This window comes from Dendropsophus ebraccatus, chromosome 2 (assembly GCF_027789765.1).
Source record: "Dendropsophus ebraccatus isolate aDenEbr1 chromosome 2, aDenEbr1.pat, whole genome shotgun sequence".
Classification (NCBI taxonomy): domain Eukaryota; kingdom Metazoa; phylum Chordata; class Amphibia; order Anura; family Hylidae; genus Dendropsophus; species Dendropsophus ebraccatus.
This window is the reverse complement of record NC_091455.1, coordinates 139,564,054-139,590,758: the sequence shown is the minus strand read 5'-3', so window position 1 is coordinate 139,590,758 and position 26,705 is coordinate 139,564,054. Positions and strand designations below refer to the sequence as shown.

Genomic DNA, 26,705 nt, shown 5'->3' with positions numbered 1-26,705 from the left:
AGCATGGCTACTGGGTCGGTATAGGGTGATGAGGGGGGTGAGCTTGGGTGTGCCGATTTGTATATACATCATTCTTTATTGCAACATCTATATTAATATTTTAGATAGTTGGGTTAATGTGCAATACACCTTGTTGCTGCTCCCTTATTGTACGGTGCTATGGTAGTCTGCTGCTAGTATTTATTGATATTTATTTATTTATAACAATGTATATTAACATCTGTCCATTGTAATCCCCATAATTCTACCTCATCTGTGATTTGAGGTTCCTGATGCTCTAGGATGTTTCTTAAATGTCTACCGTGTATGTGTTTTTATGGGGGGACTTTTTTTTTTGTCTAAATAAAATATATGAACTATTCAACTGACTTTGTTGTGGACAATATATATATATATATATGGGGTGGGGGGGGGGGGGGTTGTAGGTATTATTCGAATGTAAAAATCTCATTTTGTGTTATCTTAGGATAAGTTTGAGGTTCTTATGCAGGTTTAATCTTGCTCATAAAAGTCCCCTAGGGACAAATAAAAATTTTGTAAAGCTGCCTGCAAAATCACCCAAACTATTAAAATTATTACATTGCTGATATTGCACAGTAGACTGCATAAAATAACTGATTTTAGCCCACATCACATGCAGAAAAAAAATTGTGATTAAAAAGTTGCACATACAAAAGTGTGATACTAATAAAAATTACAGATCATGGCGCGAAAAAAAAATTACACCTCAAATGGCCCCATACACCAAAAAATTATTGCTGTAATCGTACTGACTTGAGCAACATCGATAACACGTCAGTTTTACCACACTGCGATTGGCGTAAGGACTCCCTCACGCACTCGAGCAGTGTATAGGCAGTGCAATGTGGGGCAGCCTCAAGGTAAAGGAAATAAGAGGCAGATGGGGGCCCTGCACTGGGAAATCTGTTAGCTCAGAATTCAGGTATGTTCAGACTGAGGAATACGCACTCCACCTGTTCTCCTGGATTCCGTCGTTCTTTCCCCCATCGCATCTCTGTCTGTCCCATAGACCCAATTCTATTGGCAGACGTCAATGTTAATTCTTTCAGCATATGGCGAAATCCGCCTGTGCATATAATTGAGTCTATGGGGACAGACAGATGCGCGCGGCCATGAGTGGGAACTTCTCTGCAAGGATTCCTCAATGTGAACCCACCCTTCCCCTGGCTTGTGACTATATACAGAAATTGTACACACTGTGAAAGGACGGAAGACAGTAGCTGACAGTCTGTTTCATATTGTTTATTGTGATTAGATCCATGTCATTTTTAAAAAGATCTGTTGGACAGGTAGAAATAAGAAAGTATGCAAAAAAATCTGCAAAGAAAACCATTTTGTATCCTTAAGTGGCAGAAAAAAAAACTACATCAATCGACCTCCCCAACTGGAAGCCATTTATGCTATAGCTGACAAGTAATCCTTGACTTCAGCAGGGGTAAGTCGCTTAAATCCAGCTTCATTGCAGATACCCACTTCAATGTTGTCTTCTGTCATCTGCCCTTCAAAGCTTTCCTGGAGAAATAAAGGGCAGTATTATTATAGGTTACTGTGCTCAGGACACAATAATATTTCTTGTCTCATGTAGAACACCGTACCTTCAGTGTTAAGATTGCTGTGTGAATGGCATCTTCCAGTTCAAGATCTTCATTATATCTGGGGGAAAGAAAAAAAACACAGAAATATTACACTAGAATAACAGAACAGCAGCAGTGTCCCTGCAGGCACAATCTCTAGCCAATAGGACCTCAGTTACTGAGGCAACAATCTGTTATCCCACAGGCATTCTCTTACAATGGGGTGCTGGTATCTGTGCTCAGACAAGCATGGGCCCCATTCAGTTAGATGATAATAAAATACACTCATGATAACATTGAAGAATACTACAAATGGCTATATAAAGACAATCAGACCTGACAATAAACCAAGTAGCCCTGTACACAGACCAAACTAAATCAGATCAGCGTAAATCCCTATGGGATACAAAACCACACTTTTCCGTTGAACAGAAACTCATGTATGGAAATCAACCCAAAAATAGTCACTTGAATGAGTTTGTCAGCATCTGACTGAGAGGATACCATGTCTCGGATGCCCAAAATGCAATGTACTTTGTGTGTACTAAAGTGTTTACACTGGAAAATTTAGGACCAGTTGTCCAGATTAGCCAGCATGTAGTTCATCGCAGAGGGCAGATTCCCGCAGCTAAACCATCACTGAAGGCTTTTTAACAACATTTAAATGTTTGTCAGTTTTGACAGCAGCATTTAAATTGTTAATTAGCAGACACTGGCCAAGTAACCATTTGAGTGCCACGGATAACAGCCAAGAAAGAGCATGGCATTATGAACACTCTCTGTGGCCCTCAGGCGAAGCCATGATATACATATATGTTATGAGTTGCTAAGGGGTTCAGGCTCCTACTTTAAGCACAAAATAGTTTTTCTTGATTTAGGGTCTTTTTTCATTAAACAGATTGGCGCTATTAAAGCGACTCTGTACCCACAATTTGACAGGTGATGCAGTCATTGTCCTAAAGAACTACTTTTAGGGTACAAACCCACTTGACGTATTTGCTGCGTGAATCAGTCTTAAAAATAAGCAGGCAAAACGCAGGTTGGCTTTATACGATTGTTCTGCGTTAAAATACGCAATTGCGTATTTTTGAAGCGTGAAGCTTGTTGTTAGCAAAGCATCAGTTGTTAAAATACGCATTCGCGTATTTTTGAAGCGTGAAGCTACATGCTTTTTTCGCACAGGTTGTTAACAACTAATGCTTTGCTAACAAGCTTCACGCTTCAAAAATACGCAATTGCGTATTTTAACACAGAACAATCGTATAAAGCCAACCTGCGTTTTGCCTGTTTATTTTTAAGACTGATTCACGCAGCAAATACGTCAAGTGGGTTTGTACCCTTAAACTGGCAGCTTCCGTGCCCAACGGGCGTGGCCTACATTGTGTATGCATTAGGCTGGCACATTAGGAATGCTCCAAGCAGATTGCCTACTATTTGTCAGCTGTGTGAATACTGAACATGGGCTGGATCGTTAATCACCTGTGCAATGTTCAGACAGCAGTAAATGTTCCAGTGGCATTCCTAATGACGAGGTGCGTGGGGAGGGGGGACAGATGAATGGTGCAAAGTTAGGGCACAGATACTCCCGTTTAGCACGGGCTGCAAGTTCAAAAGTTGTTTTTAGGACCATAACTGCATCACCTGCCGAACGGACCCCAGACAGATCTTGGGATTAAAAACAGCTATCCGAAGGTACAAGTGGTTTGGGGGGGAACAGATTGTGGGTGCAGAGTCGCTTTAAACATGCGGCAGGGCCTCACAAACAATTATTGCATCTTGTGCGGCCATTTAAATATATTACTATCTGCCGCACATTTCCTTTTTACACAGGAGGATGTGCGGCCGATATCGCTAAAATATGCCGCCACACAAAAGGATGCAGGCATTTCCCCTGCACCTTGGCTGAGGAGGGCTGTGTAAAAGGGGCCTTTCTGTTCTTACATTATTTAAATGTTATTCCTATATGCCGCTCACATTTAAAAGGGTACTCCTCAGAATTTTTTTTTTTTTTAATAAACTGTCACAAAGTTACAGACTTGCAAAATTATGTTAGAAAATCTCAAGTCTTCCAGTAATTGTCAACTGCTGTATTTCCTGCAGGAAGTGGTGTATTTTTTCCAATCAGACCCAGTGCTATCTGCTGCCACCTCTGTCAGTGATAGGACCTGTCCAGAGAAGTAGCAAATCCCAATAGAAAACCTCTCCTGCTCTGCATAGTACCCCTTTAAGACTGCTGTATCTAACAAAAAAAAAAGAAAAAAAAGCAATATACTGACAGTGTCATTATTCCAATGAAGTAAACATTGCTCCTCATCTCACTGATTTTATTTACCATACTGATTTACAATTTTCCTTATTGTAAAAGACTTGCTATGATTACTTTGATACTTGCAACTGCCTATGTACCTTATATTAAAGTATGATACACAAATCCATTTTTCATTTCTTTTACATATACAGTCTTATGGAAGTGTATGAAGAAAGTATATGATATTCATATGTATCAACACGTATGGTAGAGAGTCCAGCAATGGAACATGTGTCCACTGTACAGTGAAAACACAAACTGCGCACAGAGGCCCCACTAATTTATAAATCAAAGATTTTTTGAGTTTCTGTCACTTTGATTCTTTCCCTCTGAGTTCCAACGGACTCTGACTGAGGCCTCTAAGGGAAGTGCGAGCACAGCCCAAAGCAGTACATTCACAATCTACCAAGTTCATTCACCAAAAGAACTCATTCCCTTCCTGCCTTCTAACTACCCATTTTTACATTCTTTGAACACTTTATGAAGAATCATTTGTACCTTTTTTCAAGGAAAGTCTTTCCATTTACATAGTTCTTTCCCATTGCCGTAGCCTTCCATGCAAAATATGCCCCCTAAAAAGGTGAAGGAAAAAATTGTTTATTAAATGGAGAAAAGGCTAAAGAAAACTATTTACTACAAAATGCAGTAATCACAAAAAAGCATGTACATTTGGGCCTCTTTTAAACGTTTCCCAGTGTTGCACATCTCCATAAACTCTTTTTTTACTTCAGGTCAAACATTAAAGGGGAACTCCAGGTAGAGGTTAAAAAAAGAAACATCTGCAGAAGTATTAGGCATTACCTATCCATTCCATTTTTGAAACTACCAAAAATCCATTTGTTTGGGGGGGGGGGGGGGGGGGGGGGGTTTGTTCTGTTTAGTGTTTCTGCACTTCCTGGTTTATCAGCTGTACACAGTACTACAGGTTCCAGAATGCAATGCTTTCCCTCAGCTGTTCATCACAGTCCTCCACCCTGCCCATTCCCCACCCAAAGCTGTTACAGAACATCTAGGCTGTGTTCACACATTGTAGTTTCATTGTGTTACTGAATTATTCGCAGTAATTTATGATTTCATTGTGGGCCCACCCGCAAAGCACGCTGTATTCTCTACCTGTAACACCACACAGCACGCTGTATTCTCTACCTGTAACACCACACAGCACGCTGTATTCTCTACCTGTAACACCACACAGCACGCTGTATTCTCTACCTGTAACACCACACAGCACGCTGTATTCTCTACCTGTAACACCACACAGCACGCTGTATTCTCTACCTGTAACACCACACAGCACGCTGTATTCTCTACCTGTAACACCACACAGCACGCTGTATTCTCTACCTGTAACACCACACAGCACGCTGTATTCTCTACCTGTAACACCACACAGCACGCTGTATTCTCTACCTGTAACACCACACAGCACGCTGTATTCTCTACCTGTAACACCACACAGCACGCTGTATTCTCTACCTGTAACACCACACAGCACGCTGTATTCTCTACCTGATACACCACACAGCACGCTGTATTCTCTACCTGTAACACCACACAGCAGGCTGTATTCTCTACCTGTAACACCACACAGCACGCTGTATTCTCTACCTGTAACACCACACAGCACGCTGTATTCTCTACCTGTAACACCACACAGCACGCTGTATTCTCTACCTGTAACACCACACAGCACGCTGTATTCTCTACCTGTAACACCACACAGCACGCTGTATTCTCTACCTGTAACACCACACAGCACACTGTATTCTCTACCTGTAACAGCACACTGTATTCTCTACCTGTAACATTGATATTGGAATAAAGTTTCCACGCACATATGATTAAGCATCTGTTATCTTTGAATTTGAGCCCCACAATAAGGCTCTGATCCTCTCTGCCGTTTAGCATCATTTACTTGTGTTACTGCATCATTTTTGTGAATACGCTGCAGTACGCTGCAATGACACTCCAACATGTGTGAACACAGACCTAATTTCACAGCACACTTCTGCACAATTAGAGAAATTAGTGCAGCAATGCTTATGGCTGGTCAGAGATTGTGGATCACTCAGGGGATTAGGGGGTCCAGCCAAGCCTCCTGTGACATCACACCCTGCCCACTGTCTGCATCATCAGCCTGATCTCAGCAAACACACACAATGTGAGACAGAGGCATGGAAGATTTGTCTCCTAAAGTGGGAGAGCAGTGAGCAGGAGACAATGTGGATTTGTACAGAGGCCATTATTCTTCACTTCCTGCATTTCTATCAGCTACCAGTGTGGCAGAACCACACAGATACGGTAATACATTATATAGACACATATTTAACTTTTAATGTACTTTTAATAGAAAACACGTTTTTTCTTATCCGGAGTTCCCCTTTAAGCTTAAAGGGGTTTTCTGAGCAAAAAGTACTACGGGATAGCTCATCAGTAACTGATTGGGCATGGTGCTGTTCGGAGCTGCTCTACACAGTGAATAGATTTTGCCTCAGTTATTTGAGCTGCAGCGGTGAGCTCTAACCGCAGCTCAGCTCCTATTCACTTGAATAAAAGGAGTGTCCAGGAAAAAGAAAAATTGACCCAGGAGGTGGTATACAAATAATGAATATCCTATACTGTCCCCTCCTGCTGTGGCATGCAACTGGCACAAACTCTTCCAATCCTCAGCCGGTCTTGGTTTTTTTCAGGTTCTGTATGGTCAGGACCTTCCTGCTCAGCCAATCAGTAGCTGAGGTGGGACAGTGGGACACTAATGTAGCCACTGATTAGCAGAGCATGCAGGTCCTGTAGAGTCTGTAAAAACTAAAAGTACTAAAACATACTTTTTTGTGTCACTTGTGTGACCTATAACTTACCTTTCCTTTAAAAAAAAAATGACTGTTCTTTGGTTTGCATTGTGTTGATCTAACACCCTAGATGCCATGGCCTTTAAGGGGTTAAACTGTTGCATCACTTGGTAGTTCAGTTATGTATACCAATAACGTCCTGCTAGTGATCTTGTATATGTAGTGGTAGTACCCACAATGTCAGGAAACCAGGCCCTATACATCAATCATGCAATGCAGGGAGGAGTGAGGAAGGAGACATGCTTGCTGCAGTTTGGCACTACCTCCTTGACGCTTGAATGATGAGCATGATATGGAGCTGACAGATTCCATTTAACCAGGGCTCACCTGTGATTTGATACATTCTACAACATTGAACGGTTAACAGTTTAAAGATGTGGATATAAAACATAGGGAAAAGAATATTTATTGTTGTTACTTACAGAAGGATCAGACTGGAACAAATATGGTCGATCTTCATCCCAACCTGCGATTAATAATGAGACTCCAAACGGACGTACCCCACTAAGGATTAAAGAAATGAAACATTAATTTATCTATTTTGTGTGTGCTGCAGCTGGGACGATACAAAACACCATATTGTGTCTACAGACAGACATCACTGCAAACCTAAGAAGCTGGCAGTCAGCATTTGATCCTATAATGGACAGGGCATGTATAAAGTGAAGTAAGTACTTGGTATTCCAATTCAGAATTAAAAAAAAAAAAAAAAAAACTTACGTAATTGTAAAAAAAACAACGGAAAAATAATGGGACTTACCCAGACTGTGTATACTCCTGCATGACTGACGCCACTCTCTGTACTAACTGTGCTGTTGGAATAGGTTCCTGATACACAAGGTAATATTGCTGGGCAAGTTTCCGGGCCCTCCGAACAAGGACTCTGAGTGGGGAAAGAAAAAAAAAAAAAGAAATGACTACATAGGATCATATTGTGCGTACTTATTTACTAGAGAAAGAAAGAATGAGTATAATACCTGTAATCTGGGCCCATGCCACTATACACCATGCCTATGTGTTTAGTGATCGGTTCCACTTTATGTACACTCTGCTCATCATACAAGATAGATTTCTGTTTTTTCTCAGTTGCCAAAACTACACCATTTGCAGCTAAAAGAAAGAAAATAGAAATGTTACCAAGGCTGCTGCAAATAGACATATGTTCACATAAAAGGGTACTCCAGAGGGTATTTTTTTTGTACATTTCTTTAATAAAGTTTTTGTAATAACTTCATTAAAATAAATGTATTCTGTTATTCTTACACTAGTTTACATTGAGTGCTAGAGGAAAGGGGCAACATGGGCCTCTGCTGCCACCAACGTTTGTGTCAGGAACTCTAGGGCTGGGCAAGTTAGTGGCTCTTGGGGTGATAGTAATCAGCGAACTTTCTACAGAGTGCTTGGGCAAGCCTGCAGTTCCTCCTACAAGGGTTTGTGGCAGCAGAGAGGCCCATGTCACCGCTTATTGCTGCCACTCAAAAAAAAATATCCATCTACACTCTTTTGAATACCCATTTAAAGAGAACCTGTCACCCTTTTTTTTCCAACATTAAATCCCTAAATGCAGCTAGTGTTTAGGGTCTAAACTGGGCCTCTATAAGCCCGTCTGGTCCCACTGACCTATATTTAAACTTCTTACTCACTGGTAACAGAGTCCAGGAATCCCATCTCACAGCTTTTGAAGCATGCACGTTACACTGACATAGCCAAAGTGAGTACACCCTGGTACATTACATGTGTACTCTCCTCTGCTTCTTTGTCACATGCACCATAAGCCATGGGAGGAAGTTAGAATGTTAAGTAGTATAAGAAAGTGAGAAGGGCTAAAAGGGGTATCCCCCCCCCCCCCCCAAATCTTTTTTACACTATGTAAAAGCCCACCCACAGATTCACATATGGGCCAATACAAGTTATTTTGACTTCTGTGTCCTTTTGCTGCTTTCTCTGCCTACTCACCCCCCTTGTATGCAGAGAATGAGCTCAGTCCAGTCCACCCCAACACGCTCCTTCCTTCTGGCCCCCACCCTCTGAGTCGGGTGACGTGTCCTCCCTCCCTCCCTTCAATAGGCTGAAGTGAGGACAACTGACAGCCCCAGCTGCCGAAGTCTGTCTGCAGCTCCCTCAGTCTCCTCACTGTGTCGCCTGGTCTGGTCTCTGTTGGAAAACACAGCCGTACTGATCTCGGTTCTTGGCAGCTGTCACTTCCTCCACTGTGCTTACCACTGTTTCCTTATCTCCTCACTCTGTAGCTCCGTCCTTAGCAGCTCTCACACCTCCTCCCCCCTTGGAGATAACTTTCTCCCTCACTGTGTGTAGCATGGTCCCGGGCAGCTCTCCCCCCTCCCCCTGGCTTTTATCTCTCTCAATCTCTGACTGAACCCGGACTCTCTGTCATTTGCATAAAGCTGTGGCTGTCAGGGACCTGACTGAAGGAGACCAAGGGAGAATGAGAGTGAGAAGCATGGGTCGGGGGAGGGGGTGTTTGCCGTCATGGACTGAGCGGCCCAAACAGTGATCCTGCAGCAGGGCTGGGAAGGGCGTCAGCTGTCAGACAGACCTGACCAGGAGCTGCTGCACATCAGTCTCCCTCTCTGACTGCTCTATGGCAATGACACCTAGCCCCCCTTCCCTCATCCAATGTAGTAATGAGGAGCAGTTGGCAGGAAAGAAAGCTAAGGGAGAAGAACAGCATGATGGGAAATGTAGTTTCCTGGCCGGCACCATCTTGGATGTAAACAGGCCTTTTAGAAAAACTTTAAACCCAGGAATAGCAGCAGCTAGAAAGACAGAGGACAGCTCAAAATACTCAGGGGGACTTTGTAAGTAAGACCAGTTAGGTTTAAGAGCATTTAATTTTTTAGCCCTTGGGGGGAATACCCCTTTAGGTTACAAACACACTTGCCGGATCTGCAGCCCGCCCCATTAACCCCCCGGCCGCCGGACATTATACATTACCGGGTCCCCGTTCCTGCTTGCTTCGGGGCTCCCGGTGTCTTCACGGCCCGCCCGGCCAATCAGTGCGCTGCGGCGGGGCAGCGCACTGATTGGCCAGGCGGAACGTGTCGGGAGCCGCTGAAGCAAGCAGGAGCTGGGATCAGGTAATGTATATCCTGCCCGCCCGCCTGCAGCCCCGATCACCCCCAGCCGCATGATCGCCCCCAGCCCCGCAGCCCCCGGCCGCACAATCGCCCCCGGCCGCACAATCGCCCCCGGCCCCGCAGCCCCCGGCCGCACGATCGCCCCCAGACCCCCAGCCCCCGGCCGCACGATCGCCCCCAGACCCCCAAGCCCCCGGCCGCATGATCGCCTGCAGCCCCGGGCCGCATGATCGCCTGCACGATCGCCCGCTGGGGGGCGATCGTGCGGCCGGGGGCTGCGATGCTGGGGGCGATCGTGAGGTCGGGGGCTGCAGGGCTGGGGGCGATCGTGCGGCGGGGGGCGATATACATTACCTGATCCCGGCTCCTGCTTGCTTCAGCGGCTCCCGACACGTTCCGCCTGGCCAATCAGTGCGCTGCCCCGCCGCAGCGCACTGATTGGCCGGGCAGGCCGTGAAGACACCGGGAGCCCCGAAGCAAGCAGGAACGGGGACCCGGTAATGTATAATGTTCGGCGGCCGGGGGCGGGCTGCAGACAAAATCGCAGCAGGGATGTACATCCCTGCTGCGAGTTTCTCTGCTATTGAAAGTATAGGGCCGGGATCTGCAGAGAGTCTCGCTGCAAAAACGCAGCAAGGAGACTCGCTGCAGATCCGGCAAGTGTGTTTGTAACCTTAGGGTATAAACCCACACACCGTATACGCAGCAAATACGCAGCAGATGTGATGGTGAAGATTTGATGCTGTGTTCAGTTATTTAGATCTAATCTGCTGCGTATTGCAGTAGTAAATACGCTGCATATGCGGTGTGTGGGTTTATACCCTTAAAGTGGTTATCCAGTATTAGAAGGAAAAAAAAAAAAAAAAAAAAAATAGCAAACCATCTGCTCTTAGGTAGATATTACAATTCAGCTCTATTCCCTTCAATGGAAGAGTGATGCTGCTCCTGGAAAAAAGCAGCCATGTTTTGTAAGCTTGGATAATCCCATTAATAGGGCCAGTTTTAAAACACTAAATCCTAGCTGCATACACATGTCAGTTATTTAGTGTCACAATGTTCGCTGACAGGTTCCCTTTAACAATGCTTATCAGTTAGTGATATTCATGCTTATACAGCAATTCTTCACCGGAAATAAGTTTCCAATATCCTTGGATAATGGGAATACCCCTTTAAGGGTAAAACCTATCTCAACTAACACTTAAAGGGGGTACTCCAATCTCTGTCAGAAAATGAAAGAGATTTGTAATGTACTTCTATTAAAAAATCTGTATTCTTTCAATACTTGTCAACTGCTGTATGTCCTGCAGGAAGTGGTGTATTCTTTTCAGTCTGACACAGTGCTCTCCGCTGCCAACTCTAACTGTCCAGAGCAGTAAAAAAATCCCCATAAAAACCTTTTCTGCTCTCCAGACTGGAAAGAGTACACCACTTCCTGCACAACATGTAGCAGCTGATAAGTGCTGGAGATTTTTTCAAAAGAAGTAAACAACCAATCTCTGGCACTAGCTGGTTTTAAAGATTTTTTTTTTTTTGCTAAAGTATCTGTTAAAACTTAAAGGGCTCATCAAGTTAAATATTTTAGCATTTACACTTTTTGGCAAACTTGCCTCCTTCTCTTTCCCTCCCCTTGTTGACAGCTTACTGTCTAGGTTACTGACCACCACTTTGCTTTAAAAGCAGTGGCTTGGCTGAAGTATATACTTAGATAATATATATCTACATGGGCAGCAAATTTTCCCCCCCCCCGAGAAGGTTTTTATGACTTCCCTTGCTATCCACACAATCTAATACAACTGCTGTAAGAATAATTTGGTCTTTTCAGAACCCAGTGGAGAAATGTATCAGAGAATGCAGGTATATGATAAAATTCTTCATTCTGAGTAAGCAGTAAGTATACAACACACCTGGACAATAGGGCTTCACATAAGATCTTTTTAGTCATCTCAAAATAGCACATTTTATCAGGGAATGCAGTTCCCTCTACTTTTTTTTTTTTATTGGATCCTATACTGCAGACTAGATGACGTACCTTTGATTCCAACAGATGGTGCCCCTGCAGCTACCGCAGCCAACGCATATTCAATCTGTACAAGTTTACCTGAAGGACTAAAGAAAGACATGGTTTTTAGTAGGGGAAGTCTGTAAATTGGTGAAAAATTATTGCAACATGGATGTTCTACAAGACACACAGCAGCTGATAAGTACTGGAAGTACTGGACTTGAGATTTTTTCATAGAAGTAAATTACAAACCAGTTGATTTGAAATATTTTTTTCCCCTTTTTTTCTAGAGTAAGCTTTTAAGTTAAAAGAACTTAAAAGGTTAATTCAGAAGATGGGAGGGAAAGTGAGGAGGCGTTTCAGCTTGCTGCACTTCAGGGGCTTCAACACTTCTTAAAACTTTGCATAGGAGAATACAGAGATTTTTCTATGTTGTGGAAGTACAGACAGATATACAAAAAGCCCATGTGTCTCTCGACCTAACAGCTATTAGTGACAGCAGTTAGAGATGTGAACTGCAGCTGACACATTTCCCTTAAAGGAGAAGTCTGGCCAAAAGTATTTTTCAATATGTTATTACTTATGAAAAGTTACTTATTTCTAATGTACTTTAACCCCTAGACAACCCAGGGCGTATAGTTACGCCATGGAAGTCTGTCCCCAGACGACCTAGGGCGTAACTGTACGCCCTGAATGTTTCTCCCGCTATGAAGCGTGCTCCGGAGCGGAGCGCGCTTCACAGCAGGTGGGGGCCGGCTGCAATCAGCAGCCGGGACCTCACCGTTAATGACACGCTGCAGCGATCGCGCTGCCGCGTGTCATTAACTCCTTAAACGCCGCGATGGCGGCGCGTATGCGGCGTTTAAGTGTAAGTGACAGGGGGAGTCCCCTGTCACTTACCGATCGGGGGTCACACTGCGGGGGTCCCGATCGGTAAAACGGGCTGCCGGAGGTCTCTTACCTGCCTCCGTGCGGTCCGATCGGCGATCTGCTACACTGAGCCTGCACAGGCAGACTCAATGAGCAGATCGCCGATAACACTGATCAAGGCTATGCCTATGGCATAGCATTCATCAGTGTAGAAATCAAACTAATCTATGTAAAAGTCCCCCAAAGTTAAAAAAGTTAAAAACACTAACACACTACCCCAAAACCCCTCCCCCAATAAAAGTTGAAATCACCCCCCTTTCCCATTATATAAATAAAACATATAAAAATAAATAAACAAATAAACATATAATATACCGTAGCGTGCGTAATTGTCCGATCTATTAAAATATAACAAGCGTCATTGCGAACGGTAAACGGCGTACACGAAAAGAGGGAAAAAAGTGCACAGATTACCGATTTTGTGTTACATTATATATATAAAAAAAAATAAAAAGTGATCAAAACGTCCGATCTTCACAAATATGGTATTAATAAAAACTAGAGATCATGGCGGAAAAAATGACACCCCATACAGCCCCGTAGGTAAAAAAATAAAACCGTTATAAGCGTCACAATAGTCCCATTTTATTTATAATTAATTGCCAAAAAAAAGGATTTCATTTAAAAAAAATATATAACATTAGAGAATCTGTGTAACCTGCATATGGTTGTGTTCGGCTGACCTATAGAATAATAGTATCATGTCGCTGTTACCATATAGTGCATTACGTAGACACAGGAACCCCCCAAACGTTACCATATTGCATTCTTTTTTGCGATTTCACCTATTTATATCTTCATAAATAATATATTTGGAATTCCATCATACATGTTATGGTAAAATGAATGACGCCATTACAAAGTACAACTATTCCTGTAACAAATAAGCCCTTACATGGCCTTGTAGATAAAAAACTGAAAGTGCTAGAGCTCTTAGAAGGGGAGGAGGGAAAAACGGAAACACTAAGATCAAAATTTGCGCGGTCCACTGGGTCATTTTGGGCTTGGTCCTCAAAGGGTTAAAGGACAACTCCCACGACATTTTTTTTTTAGCTTATTTAACACACATTACAAAGTTATATAACTTTGTAATGTGGTTAAATACCCGGTCTGGCCCCCTTCCCCCACTTTCGGACCCCCGACCCCCCCGATGGTGTCTGTGTGTGTCTGTTTTTTGTTTTTTTTTTGGGGGGGGGGGGGGGGTCCCGCGGGAGTTGTCCTTTAATTATGGGAAACGCACACATACTGCTATTTCCCTTAATTTATTAGATCATGGAGTGTTAGAATTCTCTCAGAAACCTTGACGTCACGACGAAGGGTGTAATTCCTATGGAGTGTCCAGCAGGGGGCGCACTATACATAGAAATCAATGAGTACCATTGACTTCTATATATAGTGTGCCCCTGCTGGACACTATTGAATCAATGGATGTGTATGTAAATGTTATGTACAGTCCGTTTTGATTGAATACATTTATGGAATACTTTGGGGAGCAAGTGTCCTTGCTCCCCAAAGTATCCCATAAATGTATTCAATGAATACATTTGGAGGGCACTGAGCAGGGAGGGAGAGAGGTGCCTATACATCTACCTCCCTCCCTGCTTGGTGCTGGGCACATATACACAGTACTACTCCCATCATCTGCTCATAGTATAAGCAGAGGATTGGAGTAGTAGTACCTGTGCTACCCCCAGCACATCGACGCCACCGCCCGCGCCGCTCCTCACACAAGGGGTCGCTTTATCATGCCCCCTTCAAATGTGTAACTATCCGCTCCTCACACTAACCCACCGCTGACTCCCTGCCGCTCTCGGCTCCCAGCCCGCACTGCATGCAGGCAGTGTCAGCCCTCCCCCACCCCGCAGGGAGCACGGCGCTCCTGGTACTTCCTGGTGTCCCTGGCCTCCCTGTGGGGTAGGGAGGGCTGACGCGGCCGGCATGCAGTGTGGACCAGGAGACAGTATGTAGGAGCAGAGAGCGGCGGCGGGGAGTCAGCGGCGGGATAGTGTGAGGAGTGGCGGCGGGATAGTTATATGTTTGAATCCGGGAGGAGGAGGGGGCATGATGAAGCGACCCCTTGTGTGAGGAGCGGCGCGAGCGGGGACATCGATGTGCTGGGGATACCACAGGTAGTATGAGCAGAGGATGGGAGGAGTAGTACTGTGTATGTGCCCAGCATAAGTAATAACATTAAAAAAATACTTTTGGCCGGACTTCTCCTTTAAGGGTATATGCACACAGAGTAAATGGGGTGGATAACTCCACAGAGATTCCACCCCTGTCCCCGCCCATCACGTAGACAGGTAACACACATACCTTCCCTCCTAAGCATTCCCGGCGCTATAGGGGGCTATCAGCAGGGTAGATTTGTCTAATCTGCTGATAGTTCCCCTTTAAGGATTTATGAGACAGTACAATGCAGTGTCGTCACACAGGGGCATGTTTCATCAGACGTCACTTGCCAGGCCTGTTAGAAGCATTTACCTCAAAGACAAATTAACTTTAAACAGTCAAGACCGGTAGAAAGAGGCCAAAACATGGAACAGTAAGGCCTTGTTGACATATTCAGTAGTTTTAAGAACCATATATTATATCTGCAATCTGTAGTGCAGCTGTAATCTGCTTTTTCTTTTTTTGCAGATCCGTAAAACAAACAGAATGGTGTAAAAGTAGCTTTTGCAGACATTATGGATGTTTCCCGTTATTGCAGACCCACAAAGTTGCGGACACTCCCATTCCACGGGTAAACCCGTCCCACAATTATGCCTGTACTAGGACAAGTCCTTTTTTTTTTTGCGGATTATGGATCCATAAAACTACGAACAGTATGAATAGCCCAATAGAAAATGTTCCCTAAATGAGACCATAACTGCAGACCTGAAAGTTGCAATACATTTACAGAATGTGTTAATAAGACCAAATAGCAGTAAACTGTACCCTGTAGTAGCACTTCAGCAGCGTGTACAAGTAATGGCAAACAATAACTCTCTAGATTGTTCAGAAAAACAGCAAATGTTAAATGTATTAGAATTAAAATGTACAAGAATACAAGTAAAAAGCTGTGTCAAAAGTCTGAATTACTGAAGGATTCATTAACTCTACAAACAGCAGTTTTGCTTTACTGCTCAGTCATCTCCTCCCTGCACAGAGTGAAAGTGAAAGCTAAAAAGCTGTGTCATGCCTGGGAGGGTCATTCCAGTAAGCACTGGCTTCTAGTAAGTACAGTGGTGACTTGGATTACGAGCATAATTCATTCCTGGACTGCACTTGTAATCCAAATCACTTAGGGTAATATTACACAAAGCGATTTTTAATGATAAACGACTAACAATAAACAATTGCAAACAAGATTGTTTATCGTTAACCTGAAATCGGTCACCATATTACACAGAACGATAGTCGTTTGTTACGATCGTTACTATGATCGTTTATTCCTTCTGATCCCAGCAAAACAATGGATAAGGTGCTATTACACTGAACGATTAATGGAAAAACGCGGAACTTAAGCGAACGAATGTGGAATTAAAGCGACCGATTAACGATGATTTTAGGTTCAGATCTAAATCAACGACATACAAACGATTTTTCGATCATTGCCTGCATGTCCCCTGATGTAAGCCCCAGCCTGAAGTGGATCTGCTATGATTTGGAAGGTGAGGGAGACTTCCTGGGTCAGAGTACGGTACTGTTGACCCCGCTATACAGATCATGCCCCTGCATCCCAGCACAGGGAACTCTTAAACCAAAGCAATGCTCTTAAACCAAGTCACAATTTTGAAAAACTGTGAGCTCTTAAACCAAGTTACTCTTAAACCAAGGTACCACTGTATATAGGTGTACATGTCTTGAAGGACTTCTGACATGTCACAAGGCAGCCCCTTCTACTGTCAATCATTTCTACCAGCAGCTCCACAGACTTATAAAGGAGCCACTGGATGGAGATCACTGCGAGTCGGGTAGTAAAACGTGTCATCCCCTGCTTCTCCCGGCATGTTCTTCCCAATAATGGGGCACGTTTCTGGGATATCAAAAGATTTTCTAATGGTGACCATTTAAAGGGAATTTGTCCGCACAGTACCTTTTGTAAAGCCAGTCTGTGCCTCCAGAAGGTAGAAGAATGCTTTTATTTTCTTGTACAAAGTGTCAGGAAATACCCCCTCCTACCTGCTGACGTAAGACCCCACACGCCACCTTCTGAGGGCTGCATGCTCTTTTAATGCATAGGACGGCTGCAAGTGCTCCAGTGGTTAAGGCGGCCATATCCTGTTCCCTGCAGTACATGTCAGGAGCCCCCCAGGACACAGACCTCCGACCACCACTATATAGTGTACCTCCCTGATGACCTATCAGTACAATGCACAGATATACAGACGAGAGGGGCTCCCTGTAACGAAGTCCTAGCCAAAAACATAAAATCCACATGGAATCTGCAGTGTAGTTTTTGGTGCAGATTGTCATGTTTCTCTCAAGCTCCCATTGAGTGTAATAGGAGCCGTCACATAAAACGGCACCGATAGTGACAGCGCTTCTCCGCCCCATGGTTTTATGTTATATTCCCCAGTGAAATCAATGGCAGGAGACATCCGGGCACTTTATGACCACCTGAGCTATTTGCCCCTAGGAGTTGCCCCAAGATCAGCAAAACTACAAGAAGAAGAAAGTACATGAAGGGGTCAGAGCCCATGTGCAATCTAAGGAGGCAGGCTGCCAGGCAGGACACAGGGCCTACTGTACCCGAGCAGTGGTGTACGGTCGCAGTTATACGGCCTCCAGTGCCAGCAGCCCCCACAGCCTGTGTCCTGCTCAGCCCCTGTGCCATAGCCGTGTGTCCACCGCTCCCCCTCCCATCGGCACCACCTCCCGGCACCGATATAGCCGCGCGTCCACCGCTCCCCCTGCCATCAGCCACATCTCCCGACACCGATATAGCCGCGTGTCCACCGCTCCCCCTCCCATCAGCACCATCTCCCGGCACCGACATAGCCGCGTGTCCACCGCTCCCCCTCCCATCAGCACCATCTCCCGGCACCGACATAGCCGCGTGTCCACCGCTCCCCCTCCCATCGGCACCATCTCCCGGCACCGACATAGCCGCGTGTCCACCGCCCCCCCTCCCATCGGCACCATCTCTCGGCACCGATATAGCCGCGTGTCCATCGCTCCCCCTCCCATCGGCACCATCTCCCGGCACCGATATAGCCGCACGTCCACCGCTCCCCCTCCCATCGGCACCATCTCCCGGCACCGATATAGCCGCACGTCCACTGCTCCCCCTCCCATCGGCACCATCTCTCGGCACCGATATAGCCGCGTGTCCATCGCTCCCCCTCCCATCGGCACCATCTCCCGGCACCGATATAGCCGCACGTCCACCGCTCCCCCTCCCATCGGCACCATCTCCCGGCACCGATATAGCCGTGTCCACCGCTCCCCCTCCCATCGGCACCATCTCCCGGCACCGATATAGCCGTGTCCACCGCTCCCCCTCCCATCGGCACCATCTCCCGGCACCGATATAGCCGTGTGTCCACCGCTCCCCCTCCTATCGGCACCATCTCACGGCACTGATATAGCCGTGTGTCCACCGCTCCCCCTCCCATCGGCACCATCTCACGGCACCGATATAGCCGTGTGTACACCGCTCCCCCTCCCATCAGCACCATCTCACGGCACCGATATAGCCGTGTGTACACCGCTCCCCCTCCCATCAGCCACATCTCCCAGCACCGATATAGCACCGCTCCCCCTCCCATCAGCACCATCTCCCGGCACCAATATAGCAATGTGTACACTGCTCCCCCTCCCATCAGCCAGCACCGACATAGCCGCGTGTACACCGCTCCCCCTCCCATCAGCACCATCTCCCGGCACCGATCGCCCCCATCCCCCCAGATGCCGGTGGTCACTATGAGCCCCGGGGCCATCTCTCCGCAGGAGCCGCTCATCGCTTCACACGCTGCCACTCAGAGGCCGGGCAGACAGCAGGGTGACTCGGCAAAGTACCGGCCGAGCGGGCACACAAAGGGAAAGCGGGGCGTAGAGGCACCGGTGCCGGGGGGGACGCTGCAGAGGGCCGGCGCTGAGAAGGCGGGTAGGTGACGGGGCAGTCCGGCCTTACAACAGCATCCCGCTCACCTGAAAGTGGTCAGAGAGAAACTGTAACCGCGTTCCGCCATCTTCACTCCGCTCCTCCTCTATGAGAGCAGCACGGCGAGCGCGTCAAACGTCACCACGCCATCTGTCACACACTGCCCGCCTTCCCCGAGCGCGCGCTGCCTGATGGGAACAGTAGTTCTAATCAAGACAATAGACTGACACGAGAACGAGGCTACGCCCGCAGAATGCGCTTTAGCTATTCAACCCGCATGCGTTACGTTACTGTATTACGATTCAAATGTAATTCCCAGTAGACTGCACTTCAATACGTAGACACAGAGTTTAAATGTAGCGTGGTGCGAAGTGCGCATGTTACAGCGGCCATATGTCGGTTGGCAAACTCACGTGGCGTTTATGTATAGTGCACATGCGCATAACATCCTCTGGGTGACAGCCAGGAGGTCACTGGAAAGATGGCGATGTCTAGCGGACGGGCAGGAAGGTTTTTTAGTTTACTTCTAAGATGTTGTTTGCGAGCAGAAGAAAGTGTACTGCGAGCGCTAGGAGTGCAGCCTCTCCATCCAGGTGAGAGGCCATGTTAGCGGGTGCATGGGGGATGGGCATAGAGGATGGCAGCCCTCCCTGCAGCATCCTCATTGTCCTCCAGTCCTGTGTGTATGGCTGCAGGAGGCTGGATGGCAGGTCACTGATGGACAGCCTGCTCCCATAGGGATGCCTGCAGGAGGGCGCCCACCAAGGGAACACGGGGAAATAACATGCAAGCTCTGCTGAAGTGCCTGTACCGTGCTGTCCATAGACTGCACGTCTGCCATGTTACACCTCAGACCCTGTGCACACAGAGCAAGAGCAGCGGAATCTGTGTCATAATGACAGTCTATGGGAGGCTTGAGCGCTGCATCTCTCCGTGCTGTAGAATGAACATATCCTTCTTCAGCGCGGAGAGAGGAGCCGCGGTGCCTCCATAGACTGTCATTATGACACGGAGGCTGGCGGGATTCCGACGCTCTTGCTCTGTGTGCATGGGGTCTAAGAGAAGTCCAGCGAAAATTTTTATTAAAATATATTATTACCCCTCAAATAGTGCGGCGGTAAAAAATTATTCATAGACTAACACACATTACAAAGTTATACAACTTTGTAATGCATGTTATGTCTGTGAATGGCCCCCTTCCCCGTGTCCCACCACCCCCACCCGTGTACCCGGAAGTGTGGTGCGCTATATTCACCTGTCACATGCCGACACCCGTCTACGATCTTCAGCGAGTGACGTCTTCTTCGGGCGGACAGCGAACAACTCCGACTGTCCCGAATGCCGGCCGCCCTCTGCAGCGTCATCCGATGCTCAGCCGCGATTGGCTGAGCATAACTGTGCTCAGCCAATCGCGGCTGAGCACAGTTGTGACGCGGCGGAGGGGGGACGGGCAGCAGCGACTCGGCCGTCCGTCCGAAGATGACGTTTGGCACAAGATGGCGGACGGCCCTCGACACGGATCAGGTAATGTATAATGCACCACATTTCCGGGTACACGGGCGGGGGTGGTGGGACACGGGGAAGGGGGCGATTCACAGACATAACATACATTACAAAGTTGTATAACTTTGTAATGTGTGTTATTCTGTGAATAATTTCTGAGCTCCGCACTACCCCTTTAAGGAAAATGCACATAAAGTGCTTTTTTTCCTGCACTTAATACTGCATCAAGACTTCACTTCCTGGATAACATGGTGATGTCACTTCCTGGATAACATGGTGATGACACCACCCGACTCCCAGAGCTGTATTGGGCTGTGGCTGCTGGAGAGTATGATGGCAGAGGGGTGCTCAGTGCCCTGTGTCCCTCAGTTTCCCTCTGCCATCAGCTTCTCCAGCAGCCACAGCCCGCACAGCTCTGGGAGTCGGGTGGTGACATCACCATGTTATCCAGGAAGTGACATCACCATGTTATCCAGGAAGTGACATCACCATGTTATCCAGGAAGCGAAGCCTTGATGCAGTAGTAAGTGCAGGGAAAAAGGCACTTTATGTGCATTTCCCATAATAAGTGTATATTGGTGATTTGTATACTTTTGGGGGGCAATACAATACTATAATAAAAAAAATTTCCGGCATTCTGGGTCTCGAATACCCTCTTCAAGTGTCCAGTAAGTAGGCACAGGGCTGGAGCAACAGTGGCATGCAGTTGCTCTGCCTCTGGCCACTTCCCAATCATCATGCTTGTTTGGAATCATGAGTGCTGGGAACTTATTGATGCCAATCAAGCATGGTGGCTGGAAGGAGGGCAGAGGCAGCATGACCCCATCCTGCTGCACCCCTGCGCCTGCTTACTGGGCCTCAGGATTGAAGACCTATATATTCAAAATGCCAGCACCCTGGGCCAGGCAGCTACAGCCAATAATCATTTGGTGTAATAGCACATTTTAAAAGGCCACAGTCAGCCGACATGCACAATGTTGGCTGATTGTGGTCTTTGTTGAAATGTAGCGATCAATACAGCGATGGTCTGCTGCTCGATGCCCTATGCAGTATGAGTGGCGGCAGCAGACCGCTGCTTATTTCAGTGGGCAGCCCCTCACGCTGTTTGTGCATGTAATAGCACAGGCAGCAAGCAGGGAAATATCTCACGTTTATAGATTTTCTCTAAACCTTGAATCAGCCTTTCTGCTTATTTACTGTCAAGGCTCTTTCTGCTGTGGTATCCGTTTCAGTATGTTTATAATTTTAATGAACAGAAAAACATGGTCAACCGTATCTTTGTGAACCTGCAGCATCCGTTCTAACCATCCATTTTGCATCTGTGAATCTAGCCTTACCTCTTCACTCATCACCACCTCCCATTCACATCTATAGGTTTTCTTTCTGGTTGACTCCATGCTCTGAAACCCTCCCTCTCAAGCTTGCAGCATTTGATTACTGGTGGCTGCAGAAGTTGGAGGCAGCCCTAGGGAGTCCTGGAAAACAAGCACTTGGTCTATGGTTGTATCCATGTTTTCCAGGACTCCTTAAGGTAATCAAATGCCGAGATTTTGGACAAACCCAAATGTGCACGAGGTTCTCTCATCTCTAATGGCCGATAATAAGCAGATGCTCAGGACCCACCAATTCACTAATGTGACCCTGTTTTCCATTCTGTGGTAACTGCACCTCACCTCTTGGACTGAATACTCCTTTTTGGTAGGGATTTTTTCCCTTTATACATCTTTGTGTCCTTTACATTTTTCCTGAATATTCTAAATCTGTTTTCATCCTCTACTGTCATGTGCAGTGGTGTGTAAATTGTTGCCATTCTATAAACACTTTTTTTTTTATTTTACAATTCTACTGAATAAAATTCTATATGCCAATGCATTTCTTCTTTGTTACAGCTCTAGCTTTTCAGGCTCCACTGTCTTGTCCGTCTGAGTTGTCTGATGAAGATGCCTCTGATAATGTTCCCAGTTTTCTGGATAGCATCTTTTGGATGGCTGCTCCTAAGTCCAGAAGAACAATAGAAGTAAATCGCTGCCGAAGAAGAAATCCTAATAAACTCATCAAAGAGAAGGTATTCTGATGTGTACAGTTACTGTCTTACATTACCTGCCACAGCTGAAGCCCCTGGGCCCCCATTTTCCCCAACAGCTTTTATGTTACACCGTATCACTTATATATTGAGTGGGTTTTCAAGCTAAAAGGTTTTGCCCAAGGAATATATTAATGGTAAGCTGGGGATGCTTGAATCATGTCCATAGAAATAAAAACATTCAGAACATATATTTGTTCCCTGTTTCTTACTTTTATAAAACAACACTTTTATTCAGTTCCTTCTTAGTGCCAAGGAGGTGGGGCCTATTGTTTCCTGGGTTGTTGCTCTGCTAAGCTTCTCTATGCTGTATGCCCAGCCCTCTGCATAATCAGCATCAGGAACTGTGCATACAATGCAATGAAGCTTAAAGCGACTCTGTACCCACAATCTGACACCCCCCCCCCCCCAAAACCGCTTATACTGTCAGATAGCTGCTTTTAATCCAAGATCTGTCCTGCGGCCTGTTTGGCAGGTGATGCAGTCATTGTCCTAAAAAACAACTTTTAAGCTCGCAGCCCAGTGCCCAATGGGAGTGGCCTAGATTGTGTATGCATTAGGTTGGCACAACCTCTGTGTCCCTCCTCCCTGCCCTCCTCATCTTTAGGAATGCTCCAGGCAGATTGCCTTCTATTCATCAGCTGTGTGAGCCCGGCACATGGGCTGGATCGTTTAGCAGCTGTGCAATGTTCAGCATGGAGAAAATGTTCCATGGCATTCCTAATGATGAGGAGGGGCGGAGGGGTGGTGCAAAGTTAGGGCACAGATACTCCCGTTTGGCATGGCGCTGCAAGTTTAAGGGTACCAACACACACACCGTATACGCAGCAGATCTGCAGCAGATTTGATGGTGAAGATTTGATGCTCTGTTCAGTTATTTAGATCTTATCTGCTGCGTATCGCAGCAGAAAATACGCTGCGTATACGGTGTGTGTGTTTCTACCCTTAAAGTTGTTTTTTATGACAATAACGCCATCACCTGCCGAACGGAACCCAGGACAGATCTTAGTTTAAAAGCTATCTGAAGGTACAAATGGTTTGGAGGGTTCAAATTGTGGGTACAGAGTCGCTTTAAAAGAATTATCTAGGATTAGGAAAAAAATCAAAGCTACTTTCTTGCAAAAACAGCATCACCCTGTCCTTAAAGGAGAAGTCCGGCAAAAAGTTTTGTTATAGTATTGTATTGCCCTTTAAAAGTTATAAAAATCACCAATAAACACTTATTACAGGAAATGCACATAAAGTGCTTTTTTTCCCTGCACTTACTACTGCATCAAGGCTTTACTTCCTGGATTAAATGGTGATGTCACGACCCGACTCCCAGAGCTGTGCCGGCTGGGGCTGCTGGAGAGGATGATGGCAGAGGGACACAGGGCACTGGAGGGACACTGAGCATCCCCCTGCCATCATCCTCTCCAGCAGCCACAGCCCACACAGCTCTGGGAGTCGGGTTGTGACATCACCATGTTATCCAGGAAGTGAAGCCTTGATGTAGTAGTAAGTTCAGGGAAAAAAGCACTTTATAAGCATTTCCCCTTATAAGTGTATATTGGTGATTTGTATAACTTTTGAGGGGCAATACAATACTTTAATAAAAATTTTCGCTGGACTTCTCCTTTAAGTTGTGTATGGTATTACAATTCAATTCCATTCCCTTAATGGAAGAAATCAGCCATGTTTTCTAAGCCTGGATAACAGTGCTAGGGCCCAGGAAACCCTTGGTCTCACTTATCTGACACTATTCACAGCCTGAATAAAGGCATTGTTCTGAAAAACTAAAATTATGGACATAGGCAGCAAAGGTATGCTATGAATGCTTTTTACTGGTATCTCGTGGTGCTCGGTAGACAGTCAGAGTGTGACAGATTTGCTTAGGGCCCTATTCCACCGGACGATTATCGTTAGCATAATCGTTAACGATTAACGATCTCAAACGACCACTATTGCGAAAGACCTGAAAACGTTCACTCATTTCCATGGAACGATAATCGTTACTTATGATCGTAATTGCGATCGTTTCTTCCGTATTTCTTCGCTATTGCGTTCGTATCTATTGCGAACGACCGAACGATGTCTTATTCAATGCGAACGATTTGCGAACGTTTTGCAAACGAGCAACGATAAAAATAGGTCCAGGTCTTATAAAGCGATCAACGATTTCTCGTTCGGTCGTTCATCGTTACTGCATTTCAACCGAACGATTATCGTTTAGATTCGAACGATTTAACGATAATCTGAACGATAATCGTCCGGTGGAATAGGGCCCTTAGAGTATACTGGTATTGGGATTTGAGATTTTCGGTCTCTTTTGTAAAGGCATCCATGAGTGTAAAGGGCTGGCTGGTGTTTTCATGTTCCTGGCATCTAGCTTTAGAAAAGGTATGATTATAGGGGTCTGAAAGGTTGTTTGTTTGTCATCAGTATATGACATATTTGTAATTCACTTCATCAAAATGCTGTTTTCTATGTGTGACATTGGCCACTAGGTGTCACTGTTATAGCTCCACTGAACATTGTCAGTAAATGATCACCAATAATAACAGGAAGTGAGAGTGGGAGATGCAAAGCTCTGCTCACTGCTGAACTCGCTTCATTGAGGCGCTGGCATTATTGATGTACATGTATGTCATGGGTCCATAAGTCATCGCCCATAACGGGTTAAAGAAAAATAAGGCACTTTTATTTTTTGTTCCTTTTAAATTCACGTTTTCCTTTTTTTTTTTTTTTTTTTCTCAGAATAACATTGACACGTGTCCAGAATGCGGGCATTTAAAATTGAAACATGTTCTGTGTGGATTCTGCTATGAGAAAGTTCGACATGAAACTCATCTTATTAGGAAAGAAATACAAGCAGTGGAAGGAGGGCCTTTTAGAGCTCCTACTGTGGAAACCGTAATTCTCTATGAAGGTGAAAAGCCACATGCTGAAGATGAGGGGAAGAGGATTATTGAGCGGAAACGGAAACGCCCATCCTGGTTTTCCTATTAATAAATTTGTAAATTTTTTTCCATGCAATATCGCTTTCAAGGTGAACTTAGCAGTATGCAGTAAGATTTGGTTACCCATGCCTCATACTGGGACATATTTCTTTTGGCTGACTTTATAGAATTCAAAGGTACACTTGCACAAGTTCAGATTTTTATCAGAAAGTTTAAAATAAAATATTAACTGTAATAACCAAAAGACAAAAAAATTGGTCCCTTACTTTATTAGTGAAGGGTTGGGCTTCATTCTGGCATTCTGCTGCTCAGTACATTAGACAATTCCTAAAGAGCACTGGTTTAATGTTAAAGGGGTTGGCCAGCATAAACTGAAAATCTACAATCCTGCGAGGGACACAACAGTGCAGTATACTTACCTGTTCTGCTCTACCATGGCTGCTGGTTTCCTGCAATAACTGACATAAGTGTTGGCAGCAGCAGTGAGACCTGTGTTTCCCCTTATTGCTGCCACCAATGTTTGTGTCAGGAACTGCAGCGCTGTCTAAGGGCTGATTCACACATCCGTTGTTCTATCCGCAATTGCAGGCACGCAATCGTGGACAGAACATGAAACCAATGTTATCCTATGGCCCCGTTCACACGTCCGTACGTGTATACGGGGCTGCGATCCGTGCTGCAAAAAAAAATGTGAAACGTGAAGCACGGAGCACTATGGATACGTCCGCGGCCACGGACTGCACTACGGGTGTGTGAATGTGGCCTAAATCATGTTTTGCCAGTTGCTGCTCATCAAGCTCAATCTTAGAAAAAAAACACTTTTTTTTTTTTTTTTTTTTTTTTTTTTATCATTTTCTCTGCAGTTTCCAAACAGAAATGTGGCAACAGCCTAAAACCTTAATAGCTTATAGTGCTTAATATACACTCACCGGCCACCGGCTTTATTAGGTACACCTGTCCAACTGCACGTTACCACTTAATTTTTAATCAGCCAATCACATGGCGGCAACTCAGTGCATTTAGGCATGTAGACATGGTCAAGACAATCTCCTGCAGTTCAAACCGAGCATCAGTATGGGGAAGAAAGGTGATTTGAGTGCCTTTGAACGTGGCATGGTTGTTGGTGCCAGAAGGGCTGGTCTGAGTATTTCAAAAACTGCTGATCTACTGGGATTTTCACGCACAACCATCTCTAGGGTTTACAGAGAATGGTCCGAAAAAGAAAAAACATCCAGTGAGCGGCAGTTCTGTGGGTGGAAATGCCTTGTTGATGCCAGAGGTCAGAGGAGAATGGGCAGACTGGTTCCAGCTGA

General features: G+C 45.6%; 2 protein-coding genes across 3 annotated transcripts; one reads left to right on the top strand and one right to left on the bottom strand.

Annotated features, from left to right (window-relative positions):
• Positions 1–1,248: 1,248 nt before the first annotated feature.
• On the bottom strand, positions 1,249–19,041 carry PSMA2 (proteasome 20S subunit alpha 2). Its single transcript, XM_069958399.1, has 8 exons — positions 18,915–19,041; positions 11,880–11,956; positions 7,730–7,862; positions 7,513–7,635; positions 7,175–7,256; positions 4,402–4,475; positions 1,617–1,674; positions 1,249–1,533 (listed from the first exon to the last, which is right to left on the bottom strand). The coding sequence occupies exons 1-8, from the start codon at positions 18,953–18,955 to the stop codon at positions 1,417–1,419; spliced, it is 705 nt and encodes a 234-aa protein (XP_069814500.1). The 5' UTR covers positions 18,956–19,041; the 3' UTR covers positions 1,249–1,416.
• MRPL32 (mitochondrial ribosomal protein L32) lies at positions 19,035–26,566 on the top strand. 2 transcript variants are annotated; one of them, XM_069958401.1, is made up of 3 exons: positions 19,035–19,460; positions 22,260–22,435; positions 25,190–26,547. In XM_069958401.1, the coding sequence occupies exons 1-3, from the start codon at positions 19,349–19,351 to the stop codon at positions 25,439–25,441; spliced, it is 540 nt and encodes a 179-aa protein (XP_069814502.1). In that variant the 5' UTR covers positions 19,035–19,348; the 3' UTR covers positions 25,442–26,547. The 2 variants fall into 2 exon arrangements, with proteins under 2 accessions (XP_069814502.1, XP_069814503.1); XM_069958402.1 differs by lacking the exon at positions 19,035–19,460 and adding an exon at positions 20,321–20,391 and having other exon boundaries at positions 25,190–26,566.
• The last annotated feature ends 139 nt before the right edge of the window (positions 26,567–26,705 follow it).

Excerpts from the sequence above, each read along its gene's own strand:
- MRPL32 (XM_069958401.1), top strand. The coding sequence starts at position 19,349 with ATGGCGATGTCTAGCGGACGGGCAGGAAGGTTTTTTAGTTTACTTCTA. Across the intron at positions 19,461-22,259 it reads AGTGCAGCCTCTCCATCCAG|CTCTAGCTTTTCAGGCTCCA; the intron begins GTGAGAGGCCAT and ends TCTTTGTTACAG. Across the intron at positions 22,436-25,189 it reads ATAAACTCATCAAAGAGAAG|AATAACATTGACACGTGTCC; the intron begins GTATTCTGATGT and ends TTTTTTTCTCAG.
- PSMA2 (XM_069958399.1), bottom strand. The coding sequence starts at position 18,955 with ATGGCGGAACGCGGTTACAGTTTCTCTCTGACCACTTTCAG. Across the intron at positions 7,257-7,512 it reads CAGGAGTATACACAGTCTGG|TGGGGTACGTCCGTTTGGAG; the intron begins GTAAGTCCCATT and ends TTTAATCCTTAG. Across the intron at positions 4,476-7,174 it reads TGTTCCAGTCTGATCCTTCT|GGGGCATATTTTGCATGGAA; the intron begins GTAAGTAACAAC and ends TCACCTTTTTAG.